Source organism: Gossypium arboreum, chromosome 8 (genome assembly GCF_025698485.1).
Source record: "Gossypium arboreum isolate Shixiya-1 chromosome 8, ASM2569848v2, whole genome shotgun sequence".
Classification (NCBI taxonomy): Eukaryota; Viridiplantae; Streptophyta; class Magnoliopsida; order Malvales; family Malvaceae; genus Gossypium; species Gossypium arboreum.
In genome coordinates, this window is record NC_069077.1 from 584,886 (window position 1) to 607,475 (window position 22,590).

Below are 22,590 nucleotides of genomic sequence, written 5' to 3' on the forward strand. Positions count from 1 at the left end.
TAAAATAAAAAATACCATAGAGTTAAATTTATTTCGGTTTTGAATATTGGAGTTCAAACTCGACTAACATTTTAAATGTGTTTTTTTGTTTAAACTCATTTTTAACCTAATATTTTCATCCAAGCCCTCCAAAATTTTGTATAAAATTTTATTTTATAATATATGTTTTAGAGTAAATTGTATTAAATATTCTTAAATTCGACTCACATTCAAATTGATCCTTAAACTTTAAATTTTTAATCGCATTTCTAAACTTCGTGATTATATCAAAAAGTTCTTTCATTACTAAAACCATTAATTTTACCATTAGACACATTAAATTTTATGTAAAATAATTTTAAAAATTATTAAACCTTTAAAATAACAAAAATAAAATGAGAAAACCCACCGGCATAAACTAAAGTAAAAACTAAAAAAATAAAAAAATTAGACCAAATTAAAACTAAAAAAAAAAGAAGAAAAACTTTGAGGACTAATGGAATGGTTTAATTGGTATAATCTTTAAAGTTTAGAATATAATTAAAAGGTTTTAAAGTTTAGAGATAAATGTAGAATGTGAGTCATAATTTGTGGACGTTTAATATAATTTTTTATATTTTTAATTTTAATTAGTATTAAACTCAAATTTATAATGTTGTTGGAACTAGATTGGATTAATCGGTCAGATCAAATTTATAATATTTTTAATTTAATAAAAAATAAAAATTGAGACAAAAATTAATAGGTATAATTACATATTTAATCTTCTAACACTTGCACCTTATATAATTTTAACCCTAATTTTAAGTAATTAAGAAATTGGTAAAGCAAATTTCAAAAAAAAAATCTGTGCTGTCAAGCAAAACAGCTAAAATAATATATAACTTTAGTCTAAAATGAAGAAAACCCAAAAGCTCAAATCCCCCAAAAGGATTAAAATATCTTACAAAGATTATATTTGTACTGTTTATCTTCTCATTTTATCTCTTTAAGCTAATGGATCCTTTCTATTTGTTTCGCAAAGGTATAAATCTCTCCTTTCATTTCTCAAATTTCCTTCTTTTTTTGGGGGGGGGGGGGGGCTGACTTGAGTTGAATTTTCTTAGAATTAGCCACTTGTCTAATGCAATAAGAGCATAAGTTTTTCTATATGCTTTGCTTTTGGTTCTAGTTTATTTTGTTGAAGTACAGTGCTTGATTATGTTTATTTTTGGAATTTTCAATTTTTTTATAACTAGGGTTTTCAATTGAATTAAGTCCTGTTGTTAAGTGAATTTTAGTGTTTTCAGCTGTATCTTGGCATGGTTTGGTGAAAATCTTGTTATTTGTTTCTTAATCTTGAAAATAAGCTTATTTAGACATTGTTCGTAAAACTGGTTAGCTGTAGTTGTTTAATTAATCATAATATTATCGAACTGCATTCATGCCAGTCGATTATGGTCCGATGTTATAAGTAGTTTCATGGAAATGATTATTGTTGTTTGAGGTTTGGTCTGACTTTCGTGTATTAAGCGTATTCCAGATTAGGGAAGGACATATTTCATTTATTAATGTGATATGTTGGACGGTTTTTGCAGGTTTCGTTTAGTGTTTATTGGAACTCGATGTTGGCAGCATATGCTCTGCACCAGTTTGCTATGTAGATCCTTTTTATGTTTCGATATAAGGAAAGAATGAACTTCTCTATGAAAGGAAACCGAATTAGTGATGCGAAACAAAATACCCCTGGCAAGGTAACGACTTTGAATCCTAATGCAGCGGAGTTTGTTCCATTTTCTCGTAGATCACCGTCGTCATCAGGAAGCACTAGTGCAGTTGATGGAACAAGGTTTGCTGCTACTGGGACCCTAGGGAAACCGGTGCTTGATAGGTCAAGGTCTTCCGTCTCTAATAAATCGAATGAAGAGGCTCATCAGTTCTGGCAGTCCCAGCTCCCTAATGGCATTACCTCGGACTTTAAATTTATTAATGAGGAGGATTCTCAAGGAATCGGGTCTGGGAACCTCTCTTTAGCTGGTTTATCCTTGCATGATGGTAGCAAAGTTTCAAGGTTTCTTGCTGTTGCAGATGGTGAATATGTGTACAGTGATAGGCAGGAAATACGGAATCCCTACAGTAATGGTAATAACATAGCTGAAAAATTGAGATATCGTGCTTCATCCTACGGAGAGGATCCTATGTCTGCAAGTTTTTTACATTTACCAGCCGAAACATTGGACGAGCAACTTGTTAAAAGTGATCAGCTACTTGGCAATGGGAGGGAGGGTCACCTATATAACAGAAATTCGAGACATGGACTCGTGACCGATATGTTACGTGAGCATGAAATTATGGATGGTAATGGTACTGAAATGAATCCCGTGGATTTTTTGGTTGCTCAGTTCCCTGGTTTTGCTACCGAAAGCCTTGCGGAGGCTTATTTTGCAAATAGTTGTGATTTAAATCGGACAATTGAGATGCTTACTCAGTTTGAGATGAAAGGTTCTTCTGATTCGACTATTGGGTCAAGTAGAAGTTCTCACGGGTCGGCTCATACCTACATTGCTGCAACAGCAAGAGGTGCTTATGCTGATAGAGCACAGACTCGTGGTTTAGCTTGTGCAACCGGAGATGCAGTGGGTAGTATTCTGCACTTAATAAAGATCATGCATTTGCATAGCTTTATTTATTTGCGTTAACAGTATTGAACTGGCAGTTAATTTGTACTCAGAACTGCGGGAAGAAGCTCGAGACCATGCCCGATTATATGATGCATGTTTCAAACAGGTATCGTGTTATAAAATTGTTGCAAGTATTTAAACTAATACGTTCATAGATTTGACGTTTTGTTAGCATGAAATGGAATGAGTTGTTTGCCTGCTCAACTTATTCATAAGGTTAATTGAAATAGGCACGCCGAGCATTTCTCATCGGCAATAAGGCTCTAGCAAAGCAATGTACTTTGTGCAGTTGTGCAGCTCATGGAAAAGCTCGAGAATCTATCAATCGCCAAAGGTTTGTCATTTCTTTCCCATTGCACTTGGTCCCTTAACATGGTGTCTAACCCGGCTTTGATCAGTTCTTGGTAGGCTTAATACTAGTTTGTTCTTTTTGACTGTTCATCGTAAATGATAATATAGGAACCCGATTTTGGTTTCTCCGGAGAATGTGCGAGGGAAAGAACACATGATAGACCTGCATGGATTACATGTTAGCGAAGCCATTCATCTGCTTAATCATGAATTATCTGTTCTGAGGAGCACAGCACGGGCAGCGGATCAACATTTGCAGGTTTACATATGCGTCGGAACTGGCCACCATACTAGGGGTTCTCGTACACCGGCAAGACTTGCAGCTGCTGTACAACGGTACCTCCTTGAAGAAGAGTGCCTTGAGTTTACTGTACCACAGACAGGGCTACTTCGAGTTGTAATATACTGAAGCCACGGACTTGACATGCGATGTACATAGTTTTTACTTTGTTAAATACGTTTCGTAGGTTGTTAATTCTCTGATGTAACTAATAGAATTGACTGGCAATGGTGTCATCGAGTAGGATTTGGTTTTAGAACACGATCTAGACCTGGAATTATCCAAATATCAAATCTGAACGTAAGACGTTTTAGGCTCTAAGTAAGAGCTCGTATACAATACTGTTATTATCCCAACTAACACGCTTCAACATTTCGAAGCTTTTACGGTTTCCTAAGAAATCAATTCGTTTGAAAATCACATATCCACATTCAACTGTCTCTTTGCTCGAGTATGCCGCTCGAAGCCGATCAGCATGCCTTGAATCCGTGTGAATAGCAGACTCGATTTCGTGAGCTGACATGTTTTCCTACAAAAAAACAAAATGATCATTTGGGTAAAGATTGATTGCAGCCTGACCCAAACGCGTAATAATTCGGGAAAGCCAAGGCTTGCCCGAGGATCGTTGGAGCATCGCCAGAGTCAAATGCAGTTTTGAATATGTACCTGATAAAACTCGTAGACATAATCCAAAACCTGCAAGCATGTAAAGCCATTATGGCTGAAATATGTCCTCGAAGAAGGCCCCATCTCCGAAAATCGATCGACCAGAAATAGTATGGTAAGAAACTGGTTTTCTAGTATCAACTCATTTTTCTCACTGCTAATGAGTTGCAGAAAACAGTTAAGAGTGAGATAATACATAACTCGTATAACACGAAAAGGAACAAAATTTATATGACAAATCAATCACCTTTCTGTAAGCAACCGGGTTAAGTCCATAAACGAGCCCCCTGAATTCTTGCCATCACCGTTTGCATCAAAGAATATGGATCGATGATCACTATCCTCGTCACCACTAAAAGATTCAGTGTAAATACGAGCACTTGAAGTTGGTTTGGATATCGACCAACAAATTGAATCCAGAAGAGTGCTCGGGCTTATTGGATGGATCGGAGTTTGACATGTCTGAAAGTGAAACAGAATTTCAAAGATACGCTAGATAAATACCGTGTGTCACAGTCCATGTCCAGTTTTGCTAGGTTAAAGTTCTAGTAATAATTAGCTGCCAAACATGATTAACCACTTACCTGCATATGACAATTGCGACGATTCTGAATCCTGGTTTTAGCTAAATGTACAATCTGTTGCCTCTCTTCATGAGTTGCATTCCTTTTCAAGCTTTCGGTATTTTGCATGAACTTAGCCGCGTTGTGATTCCGGGAAGTTTCGAGCACTGTCCCAATCTGCCTAGCCAAATCGACCGAGACACCAACAAGCCTCAGCAGGTTCCTATCCTTAGCTGTTTTCAGTACCCACAATGGCTTGAGACATTAAATATAAAATCAGTTCCAGCATTATGAATCATTGATCATCCTAATGTGTTATGCACAATCGAACTCACCGTTACAACGTTGCTTGAGTGTCCAATATATTGATGGACAGAACTCTCCTCGCACACTACGAGACTCACATCGCAACCAACAGACCATCGATCTATGGTTGCAGCCCCTTCTTTAGACACAACCTCGAGAACCTACCAAGCAACATGCACAAAAATGGTGACCCGAGTTTATCAACTTACACCGTATAGAACATATCGAATATTACCTTATTCCATAGTTCACCCGAAATATTAGAATCAATGTACACAGTATGACCCGATAGTGCCGAGTCCATGCATTTATCAGAGATTCTATCAGAAGATCGTAGTTGTAGTTTCTTTATCGTCTTGATTTTCTTGGTTTCATGAAAACCGGAAGGAAGACACGAACTATCCGTTGACCCGACGAGCAGGTTCAACTCATCTACACGCGGGCTACATTCTCCGATACCCTTCACGGTATACACTGATTCACTTAACCTTACTGCAAGCCAAAAAAAAAAAAAAAAAAGAACATTGACCTTGTACATTGTACCGAGCTCAAAAAAAGAACATGTTTTAGAGCACAGCTTGATCTTACTGTTGCTCTTAACACTATCGACGAACCATCCAATCGTAACAACGAACAAACCGTTTCTCGATCTGTGTTTTAAAACATGCTCGAACTTACTTCCACTAATGCTGTTAACCAAACATTAAGGTATGACATAAAACACTTGCATTGCCACTATATAATAAAACAATAGAAAGAACATGAAACCATATTAAACTAAAAAAACAATACAAAAAGAGGTAATAGTATCATAGAGGTCCTGTACTAAGAGTCAAATTGCATTTTGTCTCTTCTACTCAAAAAATAGGTAAATTAATTCCCATACGTTAAATCAAAGAGCAAAATGATCATTTTGTTAAGAATTGCATCCATTTCTACTATTAAAAATCGGTCATTATATGTCAACATGTACACATGGCATGCCACATATCACTATCTAGTATAAATTGATGAAATTTTTAACAAAAGATCAATTTATTTTTTAATTTAACGCACAGAAATTAATTTATCTATTTGTTTAAATAAATGAGATAAAATACAATCTCACTCTTAATAAAATAACCTCCACATCACTTTTACCTAGAAAAGGATATTTGAACCACCAAATGTGTACATTGAGGATGTAAGCTAGTACTGTATTGTCCCCCTAATCTCTCTGTTGCTTCCATAACTTGTTTCTTTGCTTCTGAAAAACAAACAAAAAATAAACATGAATTTCATGATCGAAGAATAAATGTCTAACATTGTTATACCCACACTTCGCAAGATTACCTCAGTCTATCAATCTTATGCAAGCTAGCAAGACCGCTTTGCAACCCACCAACTAATTTAGTGGATGTCTGTTATCTATATACGGTATTTATCATTGTTCTAATATGATATTTTATACTTAAAAAGGTAACTCTCTATGAGTTAGAGGATGTCTATTATCCTTATACAATATTTATTGTTGTCCTAATATGACAACCCATACTTGAAAATACCAAAGTCATAAATAAATCGGCTAAACTCAAGGGAATATTAAATTAATAAGGAAATGACACATGTCACCTTAAAAAAACCAACAACACTATTAGATTCTCAAAACCCGAGAACAAGGAATTTCTTTCTCTCAATTATCTTTCTTCCTTCTAAGCATTCGTAACACCTCCTAAGACTTTATACCTTTCGGATGTCAATCACCAGATTTCTTGTAGTGCTTTAGCAGAAGTAGGATGTCTGCCATCCTTACACCACATTTATCGGTTTTTCTAACATAACAATCTATACTTAAAATGACGAAATATAAGGAGGCTAGAATGACTGACAGCCTTTTTTATAAGATCCCCAAGGTCGAGTAAGGATCTCTCTCGGCAATGCAACTCTTACTACACTCCACCTCTCGAGTGAACCGTTATCCTAACTTGGTATCATAAAACATATACATACATACATACATACATACATACATAAACTGTTGAAGACAAGATTACCAACCTTTAGATAAACCAGTTACACAAATAACCAGACCGGAAAATGGACCAAGGGATCGAACCATTGTTGATAATTCAGAGCCATGAGAGGTGGTAGGAGAAGGGGACATAAGATCAAACGATCGGAAGGTTCTAAATGATGGGATTGAAGATGAGAACCCAACAAATAACCTTGAACAACCTTTGCTGTTTATTGTTTCTACTCTTTTAAGACCACCCATGGCCATGTTTTTTTCAGACAAAGCTTGAAACATTACTGCAAAACAATACGAGGAAAAATGATTATAAAAGAAACCCAGAGAAAGTATGGATTTTTAGACAAAACGAGGATTTTTTTTATCTTTTCTCTTGACAAAAAAAAAAGGTAAAGGTGAATTAATTTTGAAGGAAGTGCCATTTTTTTGGGGCTCTGCCATAGAGACCATAGCTGCAGAGCACCAAGAGGAACTTCGGGTGTTTTTTCTTTTGCTTTATTTGAGTGTTTTTTTGAATATGAAAATGAAAGGAACCATTTTTAAAGCTTGCAGATGAAGGAAAAAAAAGGGTAAAGCCATGCCAACTATACATAGCAGGGGACATTATTTTCAGGGTCAACTTTATTTTTTTACAGTAAATTTCTCGTGCTTTCAAAAGTTAGATCTTTTTTTTTTCCTTAAAAAATGGGGCTTGTGATTTCATTGAATTCATCAGTGCAACCATTAGCAGCCACCAGCCACCAGCCACCAGCCAAGGGTATACGATTCCACTCAGAGTTGAGATGAGCCCCCTCCCCCCAACCATGCAGACGGCGACAATGGTTTGAATATATATAGAATATAATCTAGATTATGTTACACCACTATACATAGTGTATTCAGAATCGATCGAATTAAATTTTTTGTTTTAACCCAAAAGTTGATCCATTAAATTTTCTTCATTTAATCAAATAATTAAAGTGCATAACATTATTTAATTTTAGTTTGATTCATTATTGATTTGTAATATAATTTTTTATATATAAAATAGATTGTAGCTGACAAAAAAAGAGTTTGGGATCATTTGATGTTTTTATATTTAAAATTTTAATTTAGTAATTATTTTTAAAAATATTTACGTGAATGTACCAATAAAATAAATGTTTTCAATTGACAATAATGGTCTAATAGGACAATTTGGTGTATGGTAAAAGTAATTTATATTATTGAGTTAAGGAGTTAACCTAAATCTAAATAAATTGAGTCAAATCTTTAATTAATATCGATAAATTTAAGATATTAATCAACTTATCACATTAAAGTTCACATGGAAGACCATCAAAACCTTTATTTCTCTCTTTCTATGTGCTATATTTACCTTTCAATTATTGCTTAATTTGAAAGAAACAAATAAAATGGGGGAGCAAAGTGGAGAGGGTGATGGATTAAACTCATTTTTGTTGGACATACTTTGGTGTCACATTTTCTAGTTGACCACTTGGGTCCCAATTGTATATAACATTATAAAAAGGTGATAGGTAGCCCCAGCACCAAGCAAATACCATCATCAACTAGAGTGTATATGTATAATAACATTGTTGACCTTTTTTCATATATTTGAAGTTGAATTTTCTCTTACAAATTATTAACGCAATTATTAATATAACATTATGTTATGTTTATATATTGCATACACAAATAATTTTAAATTACAGTCAAAATTTCATGCATATAATTGTACCAAACTAAAGTTTATGTATCAAATTGCAAATTGAATCAAAGTTTATATATAAGTTTGAGATTTATCCTAAAATGACATGCTTGAAAGTAGGCTTGGATAAAAAAGTTAAATCCGTTTAAAATATGAGGTGGGCTTGAACTCTAATATTCAAAGTTCGGATCCCAATTTTATAATATATTAGTTTTCTTTTACTTTTTATATTGTATAATTTATATCTTATGGAAATTAAAATATAAATAATATAATATAAATATTAAAACAATTAAGTTATTTATGTTTAAAATTCTAATAAAATAATTATTTACAAATTTTAAAAATATATAAATGAACTTATAATAATCATTCATATTATAAAATAAAATTTATTTTGTAAAAATAAAATCAAAGCTTAAAAATAAAATAAAATTTAATATAGAAAAATCGAAAACCAAACGAATACAAGCCTGAAATAATACAAGCAAAATATTTTCGTAGTATTTATAAATTATAATAGTATAGTTGCTAAATTTTTTTTTTTTTTTTGGTTGTTCATAAAACTGAATGGGCTAAAAACCCATTGAAACAAAGCTCAAATCCTATGTTATAGCTGCCATCATATTCACTTCTAGCCCAAACCTTTTGGTTTTGGATTTTCTATCGGGTAAATTTCAAAAATAGTCACCAAACTATGTTTTTTCTTCTATTTTGGTCACTCAACTATTTTTTTTCAATTTAGCCAATAAAATTTTCGAGATTAAATATTTTAGCCACTTTCTTATTAGTTTTCATTAAATAAGTGACAAAAACAAAGCTGATGTGGACTAATTTGTCGGCCTAATAACAAATTTAGTTTCTAATATTTATACATTCTATCAATTTGATCTTAAATATAAAAAAATCAAAATATTTTAGTGCTCAATGTTTATAAAATTTTTCATTTTAGTTCAAATCCTAAAAATTTCAATAACTTTTGCTCGTAGCATTTATAAAATTTGTTAATTTCATTTTAATTTTGAAAATTTTCAAAAGAAAAATATCTTTAAAAAATTATTTTTATCCCTTTAGCTCACCCTATAAATTTTTTGAAATAAATTGTCTTTCAAATATGAGTCAAAATCTCACCTACAAAGAATCATTATTTCAATACTTCATGGAAGAGATGTTGGAAGCAGGAGTTCATTTTGGTCATGGTACTAGGAAATAGAATCCTAGAATAGTGCCATATATCTTTGCAAAACGTAAAGGTATTCATATTACAAATCTGATTAGAACTGTTCGTTTTTTTATCAGAAGCTTGTGATTTAGTTTTTGAAGCAGCAAGTAAGAGAAAACAATTCTTAATTGTTGGTACCTGTAACGCCCCTTACCCGAGACCGTTGCCGGAGTCGAGCACAAGGCACTACTAAACTTATTTGAGCACTTAATCAAATTTAGATAATTTATATAATACTTTTCAGACAAGCTGTCCAACTGTGTCATAGTTGCTAAATAATTCATATCTCGAGTTATAAAACTCGAAATCCAAATCTGTAAATTTTCTCTGAATTTATACTCATATATCTACTTACCAATTTTTTTCTAGAATTTTTGGTCAAGCCAATTAGTACAGTTTATTATTTAAAATCTCCCCTGTTTCAGGGTTTGACTACTCTGACCTTTGTGTATTACGAATCAGATATCTCTCTGTACAGAGCTTCAATGACTATTCCGTTTGTCTCTAATAAAACTAGACTCAATAAGGAATCTGTACATATAAAGTATGACTTCTAATTATCTTTGTAAAATTTATGGTGAATTTCCAAAGTCAGAACAGGGGATCCAGAAATTGCTCTGGCCCTGTTTCACAAAAATTTAAACATCTCATAAAATATAGCTCATATACCTGTTTTGCTTCTTCCATATGAAAATAGACTCATCAAGATTCGATTATATAATTTATTCATTATTTAATTCAATTTCTACTATTTTTAGTGATTTTTCAAAGTCAAACTACTGCTACTTACCGAAAACTGTTTTAGTACAAATATTGTTAACTAGTTTATAACATCTTTACTTCAATTCATTCAAACTCTATACATGCCATATAAATCTTTAAACATAAAACAAAAACTACCGGAATTGATCTGAATAGTGTGCCCTATTGTGTTGATCCGATCTACCCACTTCACTTCAAGTCGATCTACATAAAAATATTAAACACACACAAGTAAGCTTATTGAAGCTTAGTAAGCTCATAGGCATATAAACACAAATCATATCAAATATCGTACACAATCATATATCTATTAGTTTAACTATTTCATCCTCCAAATCACAATTTCATTAATAACTCATTGGAATAATTTCCATATGGCAACTCACAATTTAACTCCCTTAGGCCCATTTCTCATTTACTTCATTGTCAAATTAGGGAACAATAAGGGAATTGAGTGTTTCATTATCACATTGCCATAGTAAACTATGGACTTTCACATTGATACGCATCACACACCGAAGCCATAGCCTTGCCATGGTCTTACACGGTTCACATATCATACCGAAGCCATATCCCAGACATGGTCTTATACGGAATCACATTATCACATTATACCAATGCCATAGCCCAGCTATGGTCTTATACGGAGTCACATTATCACATTTCACCGATGCCATAGCCCAGCTATGGTCTTAAACGGGCACACTTGTCACATATGTTTCAATCAACTCTTGAGGTCACGAATAGAAGCACTCAAATCCATTGTTCCTACTAATTTGTACTTTTAGTTACACATTATTCATTAGTTAATGCAAATTGATAGTATTCATCAACAATAAAATACTTTAACAATCATAATATTTTCATATCAAAACATTGAACTTTGCCATAAGAACTTACCTGGACTAATTTGTAAAATTCGTAGAAATTCAGGGACTATTCTTGAATTTTCTCCTTTCCACGATTCAGTTCGTTTTCTTGATCTATAATTATAAAATCATTCCTTCATTAGCATCCATTTCAATTCTATTTCACTTCACAATTTATGCTGTTCAAATTTCGAAATTTCACTTTTACCCCAAAATTTACAATTTTCACAATTTAGTCCCTTCTCAATTCACCCATCAATTGAACTAAATTTTCTCAATTAACACTTTATTTTATCATTATAAACTATTTCAAAACCTTTTATATTCTTAATTTCAACAGAAACCTTCAATTCACAACTTTTTCACAATTAGGTCCTAAATATCATTTCCTATCAAAATCACTTAATAAAACCACCTTAATATAAAATTAGAACTTAAATTTCATAATAATTCATCATAAAATTCCCTTATCCATCCAGGGTAACTTCCAATTTCACCCATAAAATCAAAAACTAATGAATTCTACAAGTGGACCTAATTGTAAAAGTCATAAAAACATAAAAATTATCAAGAAAAGTAAGAATTAAACTCACATGATGTAAAATATGAAAACCAGCTTTCTCCAGACCTTCTATGGCGTTTTAGCTGAGAAAATATGAAGAAATGTCTAGATTTTTCAATTACATCATTATTTAACTATTAACTTTTATGCTATTTCCAATTTTGCCCTTGTTCACATTGTTTTCTTGCTTATTTCATACCTAAACAGTCCAGCCATTAACCTTTGGGTCTAATTGCTCTTTAAATCCATCTTTTTAAATACTTAAGCTATTTACTTACAATTTAACAAATTTTACGCTATTTTCAATTTAGTCCTTTTAATTAATTAGCCATCCAAACGTTAAAATTTTCTAACTGAAACTTTAATACTAACTCAATGACACTCCATAAATATTTATAAAAATATTTATAGCTCGATTTTCAACTTTGAGGTCTCGATACCTCATTTTTGACCCGTTTGACCTAATAAATTCTTTTAATTCACTAATTTCACCATTTCACAAATTCTTCTAAATTCTTACTTGACTCATAAATATTAAATTACTATCTTTTTCAATCTTATTTGTCGAATTTAGTGATCTCAAATCACCATTTCCGACACCACTAAAAATTAGGCCATTACAGTACCAAAAATAAAGCAGCTAATTTCATGGCGCGGGCTGCAATAATGGCTCAATATCATTATTCTAATAAAAAATTACTCAGTGGTATGTTAACAAATTGGCCCACTACAAAACCGGTGCCTTTGAAATAATACTTCACAACACAATGGTAAACAACATTCACAATTATATAAATATTATTAAAATTAAATAATAGTAAAACTATCAAATAATAATAACTAAATATCTCAAATAATAGTGAAAATAATATATTTCTAGGTGACGAAAACAAAACCTATTAAATAATGCTAAAATACGATTTTTTGTAAATTTATAGATGTTATTTTGGATGAAAATACCTTGCTAAAGAATATATTTATAGTGTTAAATATTAGTTTTAATCGGTATATAACTGTAACAATAATTGATTGATAATTAATCTAAAATAATAAATGTAATTTAGTATGGATCCGAGTCCAATTAAATGAAAATAACTATTACGTTGTCAACAAAAAATTATTAATAAAATAATTGTTTTCATATTATATAATATTAAAACATAATTTATAATTGATCGATTTTCTTTATCTTAAATTCTCAATAGTTATACTATTTGTTGAGTTAAAGATTTGTTAGCCAAATCAATATGATTAGATGGAATTAGTATTTATAAAAAATTAATATTTAATTTAATCATAAACATATTTATTTTCTTTTGAGTTTTAATATATAGATTAAGAATAAATAAATAAATGTATATATTATAAATTAAATTACCAATTTGTTGATATTAATTTATATATATAATGTTAATCTCACACATTTAATTTTTATGAAATATAAAAAAATGATTTTAACATAATTAATTATTATCATATTAAAAATAAAATCATGTTTACATATAATTTAATTTTTAAAATTTGATATTTATTTTTAATTTATCCAATTATATAAATGATTTTATAGATTTATAATTTATTTTTAAAAATAATAACGATGTTTGAAATAATTATTTGATCTTATAATATTAGAATTTACTGTACTCACAATGTAGGTGGAGAAAATAAATATTTGATATATAAAAACAATATAAAATAAACAAATAAATAAAATCAGATGATAGTCTTCAAACAAAAATATTTTTAGCATAATGAAATATATCAAATATATTTTTATTATATAATTATATAATTATTATTTTATTATATAAATTAAAAATATTAATTAAAAGATAAATTGAAAATAACATGTTTATTAATTAAAAATAATTAAAATTAAAATTAAAAATTAAAACAACATGAAATAAAAAAAAACCAAATGTGCGCATTATTTTATAGGAAACCTCAAAGTGGCTCTATCTTTTTCTATTTCTATAGATGTATAAGTAAAGTTCCAAAATCATCCTATAATAATCCGGAAATAGAAAAGAAAAAAGGGAGGTTAATGATGATTTTAAAATCTTTTATATCAGGGGATCTAATATCCTTATGCGTAATTTTAGCATTCAATGTGTATTCTTGAATAATCTCATTATTCAATTATTCAATCATTTCATTTTACCAAGTTCAATGTCGGCCAGATTAATCAACATTTATATGTTTCGGTGCAACAACAATATGTTATTTGTAATAAGTAGTTTTGTTGGTTGGTTGGTTAATTGGTCATATTTTATTGATGAAATGGGTTAGGTTGGTATTAGTCTGGATACAATTTAAATAGGTCTAATATACTTATTCGATATAATAAGTATATTGTATCATAATTTACAAATTATATGACTTGAATCTTTAGTATTCTATTATTTATTACCTATCTTAACTATTTAGGTAAAATGCCGTTACCCATTCTAACTAAGAAACTGAAAGGAATTTTTGAAATGAAAGAAGTGGGAAAAAGTGAAGAAGAAAGAAACATAGAAATAAAAAAATATTTTCCAAAAGAGGAGAGGCTAACCAGAAATAGGGGATCGTAAAAGAAACTTCTTCCCTTTGTTCGAAGGAAAAAGTGGATTCGAACAAAATCGATAAAAAGGAAAAACTACGAGTGCTTTGAAAGAAAAAAAAAATATAAACTAAAAGAGGAATTCCACACATACTATAAAAATAGAAGATAAATCTGAAAGAATGAACTTGACCATTAAAATAAAGGAATTGCCTTATCAAAACAAAGCGGTTTTCTCAAAATACGTTTTTGCCACATTTAGAAAAAAAACGAGTCTATTTCGTTTAATAATTAAAATTTCGGGCTATGTGTCTATTTTACTTTCTGAAATCAGCACGTACTCGTTATTTTATCAAAAAAAGCGTCTTAAGTAATTTTTTATTGACTCGGAGTATCAAGATTGACTTAAAAGTCCCACAATGACGATGATCGTGAAAAACCGTCGCCGTAGTATTGATATTCATCAGCGTTGTCGTCAATAGGCGGCGGACTTATCGGCGGTGAAGGAGGAAACAGTTGATCACCACCATACAACAAGATACGACTCACCGGGGAGTATAACATAGAATCGGACATCCATTGATGATCAGTATCCATGTTCAAAAACGGGGACCACCCCATTTCATGATTCTCCTACGCCTGTAACGGGACCGCTCCCGACGTAGACGAGGTACACTGTTCTTTCCTGGCGTAATTGTCATTGCTCGAATCATTATTGTCATTATTATTATCAGCTCCGCCTTGGTCGTCGACCTGGTTAGCCAACCTAGCAGCCACCGCTCGAATTTCCGACGGGGAAAATGACCTTCCTCCGACGACCTCCGGTGGGTTTTTAGGGAAATTAAAGTTAGCTTCAGGTCCACGTAAACAATAAAGAGCCACATCAAACGCCTTGGCTGCTTTCTCCGCCGAGTCATAAGACCCTAACCAAATACGTTCACGGCTGTTGGGTAATCGGATCTCCGATACCCATTGCCCCCATTTCCGTTTCCTTACACCCTTGTACTTGGAACTACTACCGCTGTTGGAGACATGTTCTACAGGTGATGTTGGCTTCATCGTTATATCGCAAAAACAAAAAAAAGTTACTGATTTGTGTCAATGGAAAGTCCCACTGAGTTAGCTTTTATTGAAACACCCACTGAGTTAGCTTTTATCGAAACGCCCACTGAATTAGATTCAGGCATTAAAAATTGCGGCTCTTGGAAGTATATATACATATAAGCTGCAGTGGACGGTGGTGATGGGCGGTGCTCAGTTCGCAGAAGGTTCAAACTTGTTTAAGGAAACACGGTAGAGACGAACGCAACCGCGTCACCTCAAATCAATTTTGGGTTTCAACAAATGTTTTCTATTAAATATACATATTTTTATTTTGTATAATAATAAATAAATTTAGTTTTCGATATTTGTATATTTAATTAATTTGGTCTTGATTTAATTAATTTAGTCCATCATATTTGTATAAATTGTGAAATTAAAATTTTTGAATTTTTAGAATCAAAACTAATTTAATAAAATATATAAACATTAAATACTAAATTTGTCATCATATCAAATGAAATTATGTACAATCAATGGAGGATAGTAACATTGTAATTAATTATTTTTAGTTGCTTGCTTTCAAAATTGGCACAGATTAAATTGATCTGATTTTTAGAGGACTAATTTGTTCAATATTAAAACTTTTACTTTTTTTCATTTTATATCTTATAAAATTTAATTAAAATTTAATTGTTCAATTTTATATTAATTGTAAAATAATTAAAATTGATAAGAAATAAAATGTGAATTAATAATAAATAAATAAATTCATGGTATATATTTTAATTTTGTAGAAAAATATAAATAATCTAGTATGTTGAATTTTGACAAGATAATTCTTAAATTAAATCTACAATATCTAACTAAAATTGTTTTTTATTAATATAAAAACTCGTATCAGTGGAAAAAGATTACTTTTCGATTTATTATGTGATGGCCTAAAAATATTTATAACTGATAATGCGCCAATTTAATATATTTATTGTGTTTAACTTTGATATATTTTTCAGTGAAATATCACATAAATATTACAAAATAAACTCAAAAAAGGTAATAATAATAATAATAATAATAAGAGATTTTATTTATTTATTTTGAACATAATAAACTCATTATATCCGTTGTCAACATCAATTGGGTGTCTGCCAAATATATAATTAATGATAAATACTATGTGATCAACGAAAAAGGAAGAAGGGCTGACCCCCTAAATTGAGAAAGGCTGAACCCTAAATTGAGAAATTGTTACTCAAGTATTTGATAGATAAATTTTATTAATTAAGTTATTTAGTGTTCAAATATTTTCAAAACATTTCAAAGATTTGCAAAGCATTCAAAAGATGTTTTTAAATGTGTTTTAACTTATCGGACCCCAGCCTCTTTGTTTCATTACCTAAGGTTTTAACCGTCATATTTCTAAGGTAGGGTATCGACACCTAAAAGCTACTTACTGGAACATAGGCCTCTGCAACTACATTTAACGACTCTAAATCTTTTTCAATGACTATAAACATTCATTGATATAAATACAATTCAGAGACACGTCAAAAGACAAGAAAAAAAAATCCAAGTATAGAAATCAAGAGAAAAGTCTTAAATTCTTCATTTTCTCTTGTATATATCTCTAAGGTGCTTATTGTTAGATATTTTTACCATTCTCACTTCAATTCTTTGAGAGAGAGCCAACACTTGTAAACACACATACCTTTGAGAGGTTTTCATTGTTTACATCTTTCCTCTTTATTGTAAAAAGTTACTTAGGGTTTTTGAGGTATAAAACCTTAAGTGAATAGCAAAGAATTTCTAGTTGAGCCACAAAAGTTAGAAGGTTTTAGTTAAGTTCTAAGAACTAGGGGAAATGTTCTATCTTATATTATAAAAAAATAGGAATTGTAAATGTTATACAAACTTGTCCTCAAAAGGTATCAACTCAATAGAGTGAATTTTAAAATACCAATTCAACATATTTTTGGGCCTCATAGCTGTTTCAACCCCTCCCCCACAAAAAAAAAAACTTCATTAAATAAATTGATGTATTTTTTTAAATGTGTATGATTAAATTAAAATTAAAGTTTCAAGTATACATTTGAACCACAATTAAAGTTTTACATGTATAATTACACCTTAAATCAAGGTTCATGTATAATTTTGAGATTTATCCCATCTTCATACATTTGGAATCTAGTTCTTTTACTTTTATTTCAATGAATTAGATTTAAAAATACAAATATAATTGTTAACACTATTAAATTCACCTATTAATTTTAAATATATATTTTAAATTTCAAAATATCACTTTCCTCCATGAATTTGCCAAATAATTTTTCATTATATTTTTATGAATTAATAAAATGTATTCAATGGAATTTGTATGACATGTAAACTTTATTTTATGTGAGAATTATATCAAATTAATAAAAGATCAACTCTTTTACGCAATGTTTAGAAAATTAAATCTCTAAAAGATAAAACAACATTAATTTATAGTTATTATTATTATTATTATTATTATTATTATTATTATTATTATTAAAAATCTTCTTTTAATGAAACCAAAATTATTTTATTAACAAACTCTATAAATCTTATTAATAATTTAAAAAAAACTGAATCTAATAAAAATATTGAACAGTGACGACAATATTTTGTAAAATTATAGTTTATTTAACGGTGGCTATATTGCGAATTTTTGTTAAGCATCGGTAACAAATTGTAAATTGAACTTACTAAATCGATATTAAGATCGAAGCTCAAATGGTTTGACTTTCCATATATATTGTTAGGGGACTTTTTTTGTGAAACTCAAAGAAGATTGTTGCAAAAGCCAAGTTTAATTTGTGTCTTGATACCGCAATATGTGAATATTGGATGTTAAATTACAGTTAGGGAGATTTGAACAAAGTTTAAATAAGTAATTTAAAATGATTTGAATCTGAACTAATCAAGTCTCGAATGATTCAAACTCAAATGAACGCGACTTGAAAAGGTTTAAGCTTCAAACCTTAAAAACCTTGAAGATTAATGACCTAAATTTAACCATAATCTAATTTGATTTTATTATAAAAAGAAGTTAATAACTTAAACTTGAATTGATTTGAACTGAAATTAATCCGAACTTGAACAGGAAATCCAAAATGACTTTAAAACGTGAACAGATCAAAACTCAAAATGATTCGAGTCCAAACTAGTCTGGCTCGAAAAACTTCAAACTTCAAACTTGAAATAACTCTAAGATTTTCAATATATAAATATGAATATAACAGATTCTTTCTCACTATATTTATAATTCATCTTTTATCTTTTTAATAAATTATATTTTTCACGTCTAATTAATAAATTCCATATTGTTTTGATAAAACTTAAATTATATATTATGTCTTAATTATATCCATATAATTATATTTATATGTAATTATAAAATTTTAAATTATTAATTAAGTTAAATAATTTAATTTAATAACGATTAATTTTAAATGCATGATACATGCGGATAGCCCTAGTATAGGCCAAATGAATTGTAATATAAGACCTTCCAGTAAGTAAAAAATAAATTTTTTTATGTATTTTAAACCTTTAATTAAATGAAAATTTTATATTTTGGTCCATTTAAAAAATAAATATTTTAACACAATACTTTTAACTTTGGTTTTAAAATTTTAATTTTACTTTTGGTTGAAACATATTAAAATTTTGATCGAAATAAAATATAGAATATCAATTTATGACCAAAACGATATGCACTAACTAATATTAATACCATATCAACTATTATGGTAGGTACCAGCTGACTCTTGAACAGTAAGAAATGTGTCAGAAGTGTATGTAGGATGGCAATACGTTTAACAAGTTTGATCAATTGAGTCGTAAAAAATATATCAGATGTGTACATAAAATGATAGCACGTTTATTGAGTTAGATCGAAGCATAAATCAGGTGTCAAAAGAATAAATAGGGCGGTACCTCGTTTGAAAATTTAGACAAGTAATCTCTAGGACTGGGTGGATTCCTTTTCTGGGTTATAAAACATGTTGAATATGCCATGGTTTTGTATTTCGGTGCTTAACCAATCTAGGTCAAGTGGGCGGTTCAACATCTTCATTTTCAGCTAAAAATTAAAAATGTCTGGTCCTACTTTTTTCTTCTTAATGTACATGTTAATCCGTAATCACTGATCCATTATAATCGGTAATTGCTGATGCAATATATATACACACTAAAGCAAAGGTTTTATTGTAAAGAAAAATGCAACAAGCCTATGTAACGTAGTTAGATTTGTGATGAAGTGACATATTTATTGATATACATTAGTGACGAGTTCAAAAATACGATTTAGAGAGTAAATTTATATTAATATTGCTAGATGTGAAGTTCAAAAAAATTTTAGGGGTCAAAATTAAATTGTATATTTTTATAATAGTAAAATATAATTTCACAATTTTAATAGCTTATATCTTTATAATTTTTAGAGGATTAAATTAAAATTTTATCATTCTGGGTCAAAGTGTAATTTTACTATTAATAATTTAAAATTTTATAAATTATAAAGGACTTAAATAAAAAATTTTACATTTTAAAGGGAGTCGGGCAGCTGTCAGCCCCTAGATCCGCCCCTAGATATATGTCAACAACTTTTATATTAAAAATGGGTTAATATGTATAGTTTATTTTCTAAATTTGTCCCGATGTACATTGTTAGTTTCTTCTTCTTCTTCTTCTTTTTTTGCATTGAGTTGGTATCTGAATTTTTATTCCAACACATACATTGCCTCAATTTGCTAACAACATTAAATTTTTTAAGGATTAATATGTAGTATGCCTCTCCTAAACTTATCTAAAAGTACCCAGTTGGTATCTGAGCTTTGTTTTTCACCTAGTTGGAACCTTAATTTGTATTCCGTCACATACCAGCTTCAATTTGTTAATTTTTTAAGGGTTAACGAGTAGTTCCCTCTAACTTGTCCAAAAGCAGCTAGTTGGCACTTGTACTTGTCCAAAAAAATTATATTTTTTAAATTAATTTATATTAACTATTAATTTTTTAAATTTATGTCTATCACATGTCATATTGAGAGGCTACTACGTGTCGCCATAGGATTGACCATTAGTGCCACATCAACATAAAGTAACAGCGTTAGTGTAGAGGTACCAACCTAAGTGGTGGAATACGAGTTCATATACTAACTAGGTACTTTTTGACAAATTAATGAGGAGAATTACATATTAACCCATTAAAATATATATAGACCCCATGCATAAAATCAACTCTACTATTAATTTACGAATCTGATTTATTATGAAATAATGAAAGGAAAGAATAAACTAAATAGTTAATATCAATACAAAAAGATAATATAATTAAAAGATAAATGAGAGAAATTTTAAGAAAGAGACGTTTCATTGTCAATATATCTTAAAATTTTATAATATTTGTATATATTTTAGATGGATTCACTCTATCTAATTTTACATATTTAAATTATTTAATTGTAAATTGATGCTTTTCTTCTATAGAAGTTGAGTGAAAGTAGTAAAAGATCTTAAAAAAAAAAAAAAACCTTTTTTAAGCAATTACTTTGCATTTCTTTTCTTTTTTGGAAAACATACATTGCACATTTTAAAGGTGAAGAAAATTTGTTAGATGAGACATTGTCTCTTTACCTAATATACAGGTGGTCTCAAAGGCTATCCATCCCTTTGTCCGCCTTGCAGTTTTGTCTGTCAATGCTCAAGATTGGAGTAACACATATGTCGAGGGTTGAAAAAAGTAGAAAACGGCCTTAGCTTGGGCTGTTTTTTTTGGAAAAAGAAATCCTCTGCCCTTCACCGTACATCTCCTTGTGCCCACCAATGTCTTTTTAACACGTATCTAACTTAACCTTTGTAGTGAAAAGTTTTGATGCGTTAACTTGTGAGAAGAAGAATGAAAAATGATAAACAGGCTGAAGGAAAAAAAAGTTGTTTTTTCAACTGAGTATATTGGGTAATCTGGAACTTGCAAACGCTTCCTCCATGCTATTATAACTGCATGTTTCTACTGCTTATCGAGTAGCTTATAGGGTTTTTTAGAACCCACTCCAAATTCGGAGCACAACCCATGCCCATAAAAAGTGAATCTCAAGAACAGATGGGTCTGGTCGGGTTTATGAAGTGAATCTCAAAATAGGACAAACCATGGCTGTTAAACGCGTGACGAAAGTGGTTTTTAGATCTAATTCAACATGGCAATATCATTAAAAATGTTGATGTTTTGCGGTGGATATGAGTTTAGGTTTCTAGTTTATGAATACATGGAACAATAGTTTACAATGGTAATCGCCGCCGCGCTTAGGGGTTGGCTTATTTGCACCACGATTGTCAACTATCTATCATGTACTGGGATGTGAAGAGTAACAATATATGCTGTGATCTGCTGTATTAACACAACATCCTCGCACTGATGTCTCAGTTAAAGAGAAATCTGACAGAGGTTATGCAGAAAAAAATTCATTACCTGTGGCTTTCTCTTTAGTGACCAGCGCATTTGTACTAACACTATTATTCTTAAGATATGAATAGAGCTCAACTTCTCGCGTAAGTCATTTGTTCTCTCGTGAGAAATTAACATATCGTCACTCAAACCAGAGTCACTAGCAAAATCTAGTCGAGGCTGGTATTCATGAATTCCATTATAAAGTTTACATGCTACGAGCTCATCCTTGCAAAGAAGAACGGTCGTAAAGTTCAAAAGACAGACACTCTTAGCACATCTATAGGAATTTGCAAATCTAGTCATCAGCTTCTCACCTATACCCCCGAACGAACAACAGCAACCGATGGCATTTCCACAAAATCTTTACGAGCAAAAGAGGCTAACGTTGCAGATTGAGGTTGCCGGAGTCCGTAGCTATATTGCACTAGACAGTTTACGAATTTTTGTTCGTTTTATTGTTGGTTGGCTCTCGTTTGTAATCTAGATTTCACGGATGCTTATTCCCTGTGTTTTTAACCGACAAGATTGGCAAGGCTGTGTAAGGGTTAATTTGCTGGCCTTGCAGCCTGTGCATGTCAAAATTGGGTTGACACGTATGTTAGGGGGTTGAAAATTAC

The 22,590-nt window shown here is 30.6% G+C and overlaps 3 protein-coding genes and 1 long non-coding RNA gene across 5 annotated transcripts; 1 reads left to right on the forward strand and 3 right to left on the reverse strand.

Annotated features, from left to right (window-relative positions):
- The first annotated feature begins 859 nt into the window (after nucleotides 1-859).
- On the forward strand, nucleotides 860-3,609 carry LOC108470180 (polyadenylate-binding protein-interacting protein 7). Of its 2 annotated transcripts, none has more exons than XM_053018214.1 (5): nucleotides 860-1,003; nucleotides 1,557-2,598; nucleotides 2,675-2,745; nucleotides 2,870-2,973; nucleotides 3,099-3,609. In XM_053018214.1, the coding sequence occupies exons 2-5, from the start codon at nucleotides 1,632-1,634 to the stop codon at nucleotides 3,397-3,399; spliced, it is 1,443 nt and encodes a 480-aa protein (XP_052874174.1). In that variant the 5' UTR covers nucleotides 860-1,003; nucleotides 1,557-1,631; the 3' UTR covers nucleotides 3,400-3,609. The 2 variants fall into 2 exon arrangements, with proteins under 2 accessions (XP_052874174.1, XP_052874175.1); XM_053018215.1 differs by having other exon boundaries at nucleotides 2,690-2,745.
- LOC108470179 (uncharacterized) lies at nucleotides 3,303-7,450 on the reverse strand. Its single transcript, XM_017771440.2, has 9 exons — nucleotides 6,843-7,450; nucleotides 5,946-6,051; nucleotides 5,394-5,494; nucleotides 5,041-5,297; nucleotides 4,835-4,966; nucleotides 4,521-4,754; nucleotides 4,184-4,398; nucleotides 3,937-4,090; nucleotides 3,303-3,799 (listed from the first exon to the last, which is right to left on the reverse strand). The coding sequence occupies exons 1-9, from the start codon at nucleotides 7,090-7,092 to the stop codon at nucleotides 3,581-3,583; spliced, it is 1,668 nt and encodes a 555-aa protein (XP_017626929.1). The 5' UTR covers nucleotides 7,093-7,450; the 3' UTR covers nucleotides 3,303-3,580.
- A 2,996-nt stretch (nucleotides 7,451-10,446) lies between these two features.
- LOC128296345 (uncharacterized) lies at nucleotides 10,447-11,459 on the reverse strand. Its single transcript, XR_008286924.1, has 2 exons — nucleotides 11,388-11,459; nucleotides 10,447-10,691 (listed from the first exon to the last, which is right to left on the reverse strand). It is a non-coding gene; the product is annotated as an uncharacterized LOC128296345 (long non-coding RNA).
- Nucleotides 11,460-14,907: 3,448 nt separating this feature from the next.
- Nucleotides 14,908-15,786, reverse strand: LOC108469460 (ethylene-responsive transcription factor ERF017-like). The gene has a single exon (XM_017770341.2). The coding sequence runs from the start codon at nucleotides 15,517-15,519 to the stop codon at nucleotides 15,094-15,096; it is 426 nt and encodes a 141-aa protein (XP_017625830.1). The 5' UTR covers nucleotides 15,520-15,786; the 3' UTR covers nucleotides 14,908-15,093.
- Between the last annotated feature and the right edge of the window lie 6,804 nt (nucleotides 15,787-22,590).

What these genes read in the sequence shown, in the direction of transcription:
- LOC108470180 (XM_053018214.1), top strand. Translation starts at nt 1,632, where the DNA reads ATGTTTCGATATAAGGAAAGAATGAACTTCTCTATGAAAGGAAACCGA. An exon ending in TGCAACCGGAGATGCAGTGG is followed by an intron (nt 2,599 to 2,674) that starts GTAGTATTCTGC and finishes TTGAACTGGCAG; the next exon opens with TTAATTTGTACTCAGAACTG. An exon ending in ATGATGCATGTTTCAAACAG is followed by an intron (nt 2,746 to 2,869) that starts GTATCGTGTTAT and finishes TAATTGAAATAG; the next exon opens with GCACGCCGAGCATTTCTCAT.
- LOC108470179 (XM_017771440.2), bottom strand. Translation starts at nt 7,092, where the DNA reads ATGTTTCAAGCTTTGTCTGAAAAAAACATGGCCATGGGTGGTCTTAAA. An exon ending in ACTCAAGCAACGTTGTAACG is followed by an intron (nt 4,755 to 4,834) that starts GTGAGTTCGATT and finishes TAATGTCTCAAG; the next exon opens with CCATTGTGGGTACTGAAAAC. An exon ending in GTCGCAATTGTCATATGCAG is followed by an intron (nt 4,399 to 4,520) that starts GTAAGTGGTTAA and finishes TTTCACTTTCAG; the next exon opens with ACATGTCAAACTCCGATCCA.
- LOC108469460 (XM_017770341.2), bottom strand. Translation starts at nt 15,519, where the DNA reads ATGAAGCCAACATCACCTGTAGAACATGTCTCCAACAGCGGTAGTAGT.